This window comes from Zosterops lateralis (assembly GCF_965231275.1).
Source record: "Zosterops lateralis genome assembly, chromosome: 14".
Taxonomy (NCBI): domain Eukaryota; kingdom Metazoa; phylum Chordata; class Aves; order Passeriformes; family Zosteropidae; genus Zosterops; species Zosterops lateralis.
In genome coordinates, this window is record NC_139774.1 from 630,573 (window position 1) to 641,000 (window position 10,428).

At 47.4% G+C, this 10,428-nt stretch overlaps 1 protein-coding gene across 1 annotated transcript in view; it reads left to right on the plus strand.

Annotated features, from left to right (window-relative positions):
* FGF18 (fibroblast growth factor 18) overlaps window positions 1–10,040 on the plus strand; it is a gene marked incomplete at its 5' end in the record, with an annotated part of 64,983 nt that extends 54,943 nt beyond the window's left edge. The window contains one exon of the mRNA XM_083871468.1: window positions 9,616–10,040. Coding sequence (XP_083727594.1) covers window positions 9,616–9,882 — 267 coding nt within the window. The 3' untranslated portion in view covers window positions 9,883–10,040. The remainder of the gene's footprint in view (window positions 1–9,615) is intronic.
* Window positions 10,041–10,428: the final 388 nt, after the last annotated feature.

Consider the following 10,428-nt stretch of genomic DNA (forward strand, 5'->3'; position numbering starts at 1 on the left):
AGTCAGCAGTGCCTTGGAGCCAGGAGGGACATCCCTGTCCTGGAGACACCAGGGCCAGGGAGGGATTGTCCAGTTGTGCTCTGGGCTGGGGCAGCCTCAGCTCCAGTCCTGGGGCAGTTTGGGGTGCCACAATATAACAAAGTAACCTTTTTGCTATCTGTGAACATCTCCAGTGAACTTAAGCTTCTCAGCACAGCCAAAATTCTTCAAGTGTTTTCTCTGAAATAAAGCAAGTGGTCCTTTTATTTAAAAAAAAAAAATCAAAATCTTCATATTATTTTTTGATAAGGATTTGCACGTGCTCTGTTGGGGACGTGTGTCCTGGCTGTGTCAGGTCACCAGAGAGCTGTGTAACACATTTAGAGATTTATTGTGATTCTCCTTTAGGTAATATCATGTTTCCTTTGGACATTTCTAAGAAGCCCCAGTTCTCTCTCAGACTGAGCTTTGCAAAGTCAAGGTTCACTTGCAGACTGAGCTTGTAAGTCTCAACCTCTGAATCTTTTCCTTATCCCATGGCTGGAAGATGTCTATGCCCTTCCAGGAAAGAAAACCATCTTCTTGAAAGCTGTGTGATAATTTAATTTAATCTTTGCGGTGTTCAGGAAGCGTCATCATAAAGCTGCTGACCTCCTGCCCCCTGTGTTTCATGGTGGCTGCAGCTGTGTGTCCTGTTGGACTATTTCAGTTGCCTAAGGTTTAACGTTAATTAAAATTACTGATGGGGATCCCTGAGCCCTGGTCATGTCTTGTCTTGTCTGGGTGGGGAGGGTGTGCATCTTGTGCTGACAGTTATCAAGTTGGATTTAATTGCCTTCCTCAGAGCATCTCATCTCCTAAGTGCATTTTTTTGTTGGTCTTGAACATCTCTTAAGATAAGGGTGAAGTTTCTTCTAAGCACTACTTAGCATATACACTGATGTATTTAACTGCAAGAAAGAAAAAGCAGTGCAGCCTTGTCTCTCTCAAATGGGTGTAGCTGAGAACACATTTAGGGGACTCCTGCTCCTCAAGGACTGTTTCTCCTTGGCTTGCAGTTTGGTTTTGGAGAGGAGGTGAGGAAACAAAGGCTATTTTTGCAGTGGAGAATAAAACCTGTGCTCCAATAGTAGCAAAATAGCATCTATTTGATATAGCAGTTACAGAACTATAGTTAAGGTCAAAGAAAAATAGATCCTGTTTAAATACATTTTTGTTCTTGAGATTCTCTTTCCTTGTCTTTTGGATACCCAAAGGTACAAAGTTTTCCTGAGGGAGGGCAAGTCTCAAGCCTTGCATTTGTTGCATAGGGGTGGAAGTTGGTCACTCACAGGCTGGAACAAATCTGGATGATTGTTTTTTATGGATGACACTTAATTTGATGATGGATTTCTCTCTTTTCTTAGTAATATAACTTGACATGAAGAGAACTAATGCGATCCTGCATACAAGCAGTGACCTTTCTTGGTTCCCCCCATTAAATTCCCCCCATTTAAGCTTGCCCCAGGGAAAGTGGTGTCATTACTGGAATCTTGGCTGGATGAGATTGCATTTGTTTGAAATTACAACATACAGTCAGTGTTTAATGTGAATAAATCTGACAGACCTAGGACTTGCTACGAGGTCAGCAACTGTTCTAGTCTTGTTATCCTACTACACTCATCAGATGATGTTTTGATACCTGGTGTTTTAAACAATTTTTTAAGAAAACATTCCCTATAGTGGCACAACTCTCTGTATCACAGAATCACTGAGGTTGGAAAAGCCCTCCCAGACCATGGAGTCCAAGCTGTGCCTGATGCCCACCTTGTCACCAGCCCAGATAGCACCACTGAGTGCCACATCCAGGCCTACCTTGGACACCTCCAGGGCTGGGGACTCCACCTCCATGGGTGAAGAGGTGTCTTGTTTCTGCCTTGGCTAGCCCTGACACCTCAACAGTAAAGGCTACGGCTTGGTAGCAGGATGAACCTCACTGATCCCTGTGAGTTCTTGCTTGCCCAAAGGAGTGAAGCAACGACAGCAGGAAAAAAGAGGGAGGCTGTTCAGGGTTAACTGCTGGCTGTATTCATCAGGGCATCTGCCCCAGCAGACACCCCTCAGCAGAAGCAGCTGGGAGGAAAGGCAAGGGAAAAAAAGGCAGGAAACCCCCTCAATGTAACACCTTTTATTAGGAGGAGGAACTCAGGGATGGGTTTAACAGGGGACAAATCAGGGACCAAGGGGGTATGGCTCTCCAGGTAAATGACATACATTGTAACAAATCAATAACTCGGGTGGGGAGACAGCTGAAGTCTTGTCCAATCACTTGGGGTCCTTACTGGAACTTTCCAGACTTTTGGGAGAGACCCCAAAGTGACAGACAAGACCCAGGGGCTGTGTAACTTATGATTGACATATAACTGGGATTGGGGTAAAACCAAAAAGGGTGGAACATGGGTGGCATGGAGCAAGCCATTACAATTTATAAAAAAGAATATAAAACAAGGAACAAATACATACATAAAACTGATAAAACCAAAACCACACCTCTACACATGGGCAGCCCCTTCCTATGTTTAACAAATTCCCCATGATGTCCAGCCTGAACTCCCCCAAGTCTGAGGCTCTGTCCTCTTATCTTGTTGCTTGTTCCCAGGGAGAAGAGTGACCCCCACCTTGCTACAACTATATATTGAATTTAGGCCTACATGAAATATGCTGCTGCTCTTAGATGGCTTTTACAGAAAGTTCAGGACAGATTTGTGGAGGCTGGAAATGACTGCTGGAAAAGAGCTCCCAGCAAAGCCCAGAGGTGCCCTTCAGCAACATGTCGTACTTTGTGCAGGGCGGTAAAAACACCTTCCCATCCCTTACCAGCTGCAGCCCCTCCCAACTTCCGTGTAACTGGACCTGGTGAGTGCAGGTAACAGGAGATGCCATAGATCTGCTCAGATATCTCATCTGAAACCTGCCTGGGGATTTGGATCCCCTGAAGAGCAGTAGCTTCCTGCTCCAGGAAACCTGCAGTTTTGATTTAAGTTTCCTAAATTTTCTCTTGGTTTAATAAAATTCATTTTAAAAGCAGTTGATATTTCTCCTCATTAACAGTAAGTACATGCACCTCTCTGAGATGCAGTTAGGAATGTCTGTCAAGCAAATGTGCATCTTTTCAGCTGAAGCCACCTGGTTTGCCCTAATTCAGACCGTGGCCACCCTGCTGCAGTGCTGGCAGGAGCTGTGGCAGTGACGGAAGGAGCAGGTGAGGAGGTCTGTCCTGGTGTAACCCCAGCCTTGTCTGCTTCAGCCGACAGAGACTCCTTTAATCTGTGTCCTCCTGTTTGTCCTGTGACAGAGAGCTCTCCCAGGGCAATGTTAGGGTTAGTGAACCTAGTTAGAAAAGGGGAATTTTGGAATGGAAGGTAGAAGGAAAGAAAAACTTTAAACTGTTCTCTTCCTTCCTTGGATCCTGCAGGCTTGTGTCTGGCACAGACAGGCACAGAGTTCTGCCAAGCCTGGATGTCCTGACCCACGCGTGCAGGACCATGACCTTTTTTGCCTGGTTTTGAGAGGGATGGGGTGTTACCAGTGTGGGGGGGAACTGGGGGCAAACATGGGCAGGGCTGCTTTGCAGTGGGGCCTCTGGAGGGAGATGTGCCCTCCACAGAGCATCTCCTCCATGTGGTTTTGTGTTACTTCCCTGCCTCATGAATGCACTTAGATGTCCTGTATACATAATTAACCTCTCCACTGTGCTGGCAGACACTTTTATTGAACTGCCCATCATGACTCTTAAGTATTTTCCTCGGAGGATTGTGCAGGTTCAGAGGGCAGAGAGCTGGAGGAAATGCGCATGAGGCTGAGTGACTCTTGGCAGTTATGGATGCAGCTTCCCTGATTTACAGCCTGCTCTAGGAGCAGGAATGTGCATTTGGGTCAAGAGGTGTCTCTGTGGTCAGGGTGCCTTGTCATAAATCCAGGATCCTGAGCATCAGGATGCTGCTCATGGATCTGTCCTGATAAAGTGCAGGGGATGGTTGAGCACTGAGGCTCACTGCTGTGAGCAGGTTCTGCCACCCCAGCACTGCAGGCTCTGGCAGGGCTGTGCTCACCTCCCCATCCCATCTTCTGGCCTGAATTTAGAAGATGTGTGTGTTAAGTGGGACAGGGGCAGTGCTAAAAGCTGTGACCTTAACACTGCTTCTGTATTGCCTCCTTCCAGCTGGGATTTTCCAAGCCATGTGGAGGAAGTCTGGAGGAGGCTCCAAGCATTGCCCCTCTGACTTTGAGCTAAGCTTGTGCAAAACTGCAGAGAAGGAACTTCCTGAAAGCCACACATCACTGGGCACTGCTGGAGGAACAGCTCTGGGGCTGTCAGGGGTTATCAGTGGTGCTTGGGGCACCAGCCCTGGGTCCTCAACTGCTCCTTCGGGAGCAGCTCGTGGGGACTGCTGAGCCATGCTGCTCCTGGAAACCCAAGCCATCACTGCTGTGAAATTTAGGAGACATGGGGTGGGATTTCTTCTGTGTAATGCAGTGGGTGAATCTAAGAGTGTCAGTGTCTGAGGGAATTTTCAGCAGCCCTTTGAAATTATTGCTGAGGTCAGTGGATGTGCCTCACACCTGGGGGTGGCATGAAACCCAGCATGGTGGGGAACCAGTGCTTGGGACACCCCTCTGTCTGTCTGTCTATCTGTCTGTGGAGTGGGAGAGAAGGATGGGTGCAGGAATGGTCCATTTTCAGTAGTTTTCCTTGTAAAAGCCTGGGCGTGTGCAGCTCTTGGAAACCTTTTGCTTGAGTGGCAGCTTTCCCTGTGCTCCAGGATTTCTGGGAGGTGGGGGCTTGCTTCCCTTGCAGAGGGAGATGCTCTTCATTGTACGCAGCACTGGTGTCACCACAGTTTGACTTCGAGCCAGGGGGCTGAGCTGGCAGAAAGGTGATAATTAGACAGAAACTCAGCTCCCTCTCACTTGGAGTGCTGAGGCTTGCTGTAGCCTGTGCCAAGCCAGCATTCCTGGCTTGCCACAGACATGTTTGGTGGCATTTGGGATTTGTTGTTATTTGCAGCACATCACCAGTCGCTCACCCGGAGCGCTCCTCATTGCAGCAGCTTTCGAGGAGGGGAAGTGTTTTAACCTAAGCTTAGATAATAACAGCTTGATTTGTGCCCTGATCTTTGCAAATGGAGAAACTTTTCTGTCCTGGAGGCTTCTCTCCGTGCTCGCCGATGTTACCCAAGTTGCTGGCGCGAGCTCATTGTTGCTGTGAAAGCCGAGGGAAGTTTGGATTTTCTGGTGCCCACTGCACCACATTTGTGAAGCGTAAATGAGAAAACCTGCCCTGGCCTCCCTGTGCCATAAAGAGCTGCTCAGGTGGCTCAGCATGGCAGGCTGCGGGGGGAAGGCGGAGGCGGCTGCTGCACCTGCTGATGCTTTGGCTCAGGCTGGTCGCACAGAGCGGCCGCGAATTCCCTCTGAGCTGCAAGCTGTTCGTGGCAGGAATGCCTCGCACCAAGGAGCGCTCCTGCTACAACAACAAAGAGCTCTTTGATCCTTTCCATTTGGAGAACTTAAAACGAGAAAGCCAAACTACAATAAGACCAAGTTGGGTCATAAAAAGGAGAGCAGGAGCACCAAAGCGCTCCCGAGTGTAATTGTAGAAGCAGCAAATGCTTTGGCACTTAATTCTGCTTTAGTGTCAGTTCAACATGTTTCATGTTTAAGACTGGAGAGCCCCTCGCCAAATGCTCTGCACAAACAATGCAGGGCTGCTCCTTGGTGAGCCCCTGGCTCAGCACGGCCCCTCTGCTCTGCTGCCCTCAGCTGCAAGCAGGGTGGAGTTGGCTCACAATGCAGAAATTCTCCTCAAACACTTGGGTGCTACTGCTCTAACCCTGCTCTGTAAAAGCTCTGGCACCGTTCAGGTCCCTGCCTGGCACTGGGAACTGACCCACTGCCAGTGGGGCTGCTCCCCAGCCCTTGTTCTGGGAGATGCTCTGCTGGAGCCAGCCCTTGATGCTGCTTAGGCTGTGCTTTCCCTTCACTCTGCACAGACATGGGCCACGCCCCAGAGATTTCCCTGGAAGGTGGCATTTAGATCAGGCATTTCATAAAGCATTAATCATTAATTTGGCTAACAGATACCACGTCTTCCCAAAGCTGTTGAGGTGTGTTTAAACAAAACATGCTGTGAATGATTTCTTTGAAAAGAACTGACCTGCTAGGTGACACAGCCTTGTTGCATGGCCAGGCAGCAGCCCTGGGCCAACACCAATAATTTGGTCTCCTTGCAGAGACCTTTGCAGGAGCAAGGTTGTGCCTCTGCTGTGCCCTGCTCTGAGCAGGGGGTGTGGCTGGAGCTGCTGCCAGTGGGATGGTGAGGCCAAAAGGCAGGAGCAGCCAGTAGAGCACACATGAGGCACGTGAATCCCTCATCCCTCCTGTGGAGGGGACAGAGATGTGGGGCTGCAAGTAGAAACTCCTCTGTCCTGTGGCCAGACCATCACACTAGGCCAAATGTGCAGCTCTGGGGCTTTCAAGAACTTCTTTATTGTCGAGAATCAGTTGAAAGCACTAAGTTCAGTGTTTTGGAGGATGAGTGCTCTGCAGGGCGCATCCCTGCCAGTGCAGTGTGTGTGAAATGTGGCTTGGCAGCAGCTCCCAGCTGGCATTGGTGATGAAGGGTGCAGCCCTGGGTCAGTTGCACCAGGAGCTCCTGGGGAAGGGTGGATGAGCCTGTGGCTGGAGCAGGGAGTGATGCTTGACCAAAGCTGTCTCCCTCTTCTCTTCATGCCCTTCTTTGGAGGAGTGAGGGAGTGGTTGACGGACCCGAGGAGTGATTTGCTATGGCTTAAATAGGGAACTGATTAAATTTTAAATGTTGGGTACCTGATGCTTAAAAATTACTGAAAACCTTCACAAATTGATTTTTCCCCTAATAGATTACTGTGGGTACAGCTCTTGTGTGAATGATTTATCCCGTTGGGGATCATAAAAGAAACTGTAAAATTTTCTTGTCAGTATTTGAAAATCATTTGTGTGTCTGTGACGTGTCTTAGCACATACAGGAATGCTCTGTTTGGGGAAGTGAGGTCCTTATCCTGATTTATCTCTAGGTACTTGTAAATGTTACTGTAATTTCATGTCATCAAACCATTTAGCTCTTCCTCTTCCAGAACTAAGTTATTTTATCTCATGTACCTTGTTTACTTCAAATTAGCCCTGAGGTTGGCCTGGAGTTGCACCTTGTTATTCCTCTACCTCCTGTCTCCCTCTTAGGCTCTGTTGGCAAATTTGAAGGTATAAGTAAATACTTCTTTGTTATTAATAGAATAAGTTCCCCCTCCTACACACATGTTTTCTCTTCATTCCCATCTTCATTTTCTGTGAAAAACTGATATTGCAGTACAAGTGGAAACCTCCCAAATTGCATGAAAACCCCTTAATTCTCCTAGCAACAAGGTCAGGGCTCAAATCCAGTCCCTTTCCACAAGCATGGGGGGAGCAATCCTTCCAATTACCTGCTCCCCCTGTGGTATGGATCCGGTCGGTTCACAGGCACCTGGGTTTGGGTGGATTTGAATCCCAGCCATGGTATTGTTTAAAAATTCTCCACTCACTGGGGAAGGGTTTGTAGTGGGCTGAGCCCTGAGAAACCTGGAGCTGGTTTTATGGCTTCCCATTGAAATCTGGTGGAACCCTGTGGTGTTGACTGATTTCCCCTATTGCCACTCATGTGGCTTTGATCAAACCCAGGACTCGGAGGATGACACCCCCAGGAACTGGAACCATTGAGCTTTGCCCAGTTCTGCTGTTCATTAAAGTGTTTGTGAGCTTCCAGTTGTGGATGGTAAAATGAGGACCTTTGTTCCTATCCAGGATGGAGACTCCTAGTCCTAAAGCAGAGCCCCTGTGCAGGCCCTGGATTAGCAGAATTGTTGCAAAAGTTGCCAGAATTCTTCCCCTTAATGAGACCTTCCCTGGTGCCGAAAGCCTTGAGGCAGGGGGATGCAGTGCTGATTTCAGGGCAAACATCACCTTCTGTCACACGGATGGAACCAAACCTCTGCTAAAGGCATTGAGTCCTGGAGGAATGGCTGGCCCTGGGGGCTGGTGATGACCAGTCATCCTGGTTTTCCTCTCTTGCTGCCTGCAGCCTTGGTCATGGTGCCTGATGGTTCCTATGTCATGGCTGTTTGGAGTGCAGGGAAGCCTTTGCAGAGTGGCTCAGAGGGGTTCCCTCCTGTTCCATGATCCCCTGCCCTTCCCATAAACTGCAGCAAACTCCACAGGGGTTGTGCAGCACATTTTAGGATGACTCCCTTGGAAGGGCAGGCTGAGCTGTCCTTAGGGAAGGGATGGTGACCATGCAGGGCTCAGGTCCTTGCCCAGCCTTGTACCCAGAGGAGCCCCTGAGCAGAGCCGGGACTGGGGGCTGAGCAGCTCACCCTGCTGCAGCTTCCCTGCCCCCTCAGGATTCGATGGCTAAAGACTGAGAGGGTCTGACAGTGTTTACTTTGGGTGTTAGTAGGGTTTAATAGCAAATGTTGGCCTGCAGTTCTGAAAAGCTCATTTGATTTCAGTGGGAAGCTGAATTTGGCTATGATGGAAATCCTTCCTTAGGCTTTGCTGAGCATTAAATGAAGGCCTGTGCAATGGTTAATATCTACTTATCCTGAATATCATCTGATGCATAAATCAAAGTGTGGGTGCACATGACATGTGGCATTCTAGGTATAACACCAGTAATCAGCAGTTAAAGGGCAAAATGTTTTCTGCCGGAAGGTTATGGGTAAGAAGAATTTCCTTTGTGCTTAAGGACTTGAAGATGCAGTTGTGTGATGCTGTCATTCCCTCCAGTGCTGCCTGTGCTCTGTGAGAGTCCTGAATGCAGAGATTCATGTTCTGCCATGTTCAAAGCCCAGTTCTGGGTTTGGTAGTCTTGATCTCCAGGCTGAGCAAGACCCAGTTTGGCTTCAGGGCTCTCCAGGGTCCCAGGACTGAAGTGGGGCCAGAGACCCCAGTGACTCCAGCACCTCTGGGGCACCACGTGTGGTCCATCTACTGGAGGTTGCCCTGGGATCACATGGGGGAGAGTTTTCAAACTGCTGCGCAGGCTTAGACTGAGGCTTGCAATAATTTTAGTGGGATTTGGGTAGTTTGTGGGTGAAAATCCATAAGGTGTTTCAGAAAACATCAGAAGTGAGGGATAGAAGGGGAAATGCTGTTGTTTGGGCCATGTGAGATTCTGGGGTTTGGGTTTTTTCTGACTAAGTATGATGTTTCCCTGGCACGAGTTCAATTCATCCTCTCTCCCTAATGGAAAAAAAGCAAACCTGGATGTCTTACTTTGCTTGCAGTTGAAGACACTGGACTGGATAAACTTAACTGTTGTCTTTGAAAAATATTTCTCCCCTTGAATAAGAGCATTTAAAAAAAAGAAATTATGACCTCACACTTTCATGCTTAAAACAAAAAATTCTATTTCAGCTGATGCTTGTTATGGCTCTTACTAACAATGTTTGAACCAAAAAAGAGGTCCAGATGTGATGTTTTTATTTATGCCAAATTGGGTTTTGGTCACTGAGCTTGCATTTGGATTATTTATTTTTTCTTTTTTCTTTTTTCTTTTTTTTTTTTTTTTTTTCCTTTTTTCAGCCTGATGGCACCAGTAAGGAGTGTGTCTTCATTGAAAAAGTCCTAGAAAACAACTACACGGCACTGATGTCTGCAAAATATTCAGGCTGGTATGTTGGATTCACCAAAAAAGGGAGGCCACGGAAAGGGCCCAAGACCCGGGAAAACCAGCAAGATGTACACTTTATGAAGAGATACCCAAAGGGGCAAATGGAGATACAGAAACCTTTCAAGTACACAACAGTCACCAAGAGGACTAAGAGGATACGACCTACTAACCCCAGCTAAAAATAGACAAAAATAGTGTCACAATAAGAAACCACAAAAAGGAAAAAAAAAAAAAAAAACTGCACCAGAGGAATATTTTTACATTAAAAATAAGGAAGAGGCTCTATTTTTGTACATTGTGTTTAAAAAAAAATAAAAATTTAAAAAAAATAATAAAAGACTAGATGGCAAATGCTGGGGAAAGCTGTTTGGGATTTATTGTGACTTGAAAAATGAAATGAACTGCTCTATTTAAATTGACTTCTTGTTGTTGATGACACACAGGTGCTTATTTTGCTTTTTTTGGAAAGGACAACTTCTCAAGCATATCCCCAGAGGGGGAAAAATAATAATAATAAAAAAATTACTAAAAATAAATAAATAAAACCAAAGGAAACCAAAGTTCTTTCCCAAAGTTACTGAGACCCTGCTCCGCCAGGTGCCGATTGGCAGTAATCTATTTATTGCCTGCTGCCCGCCGGCCAGGACAGGCGGTGTGAGCTGCAGGGATGAGGCCCGTGGAGTTCTCAGCGCACCGATCCTCTGTAACCCTCCTGACGACATAGG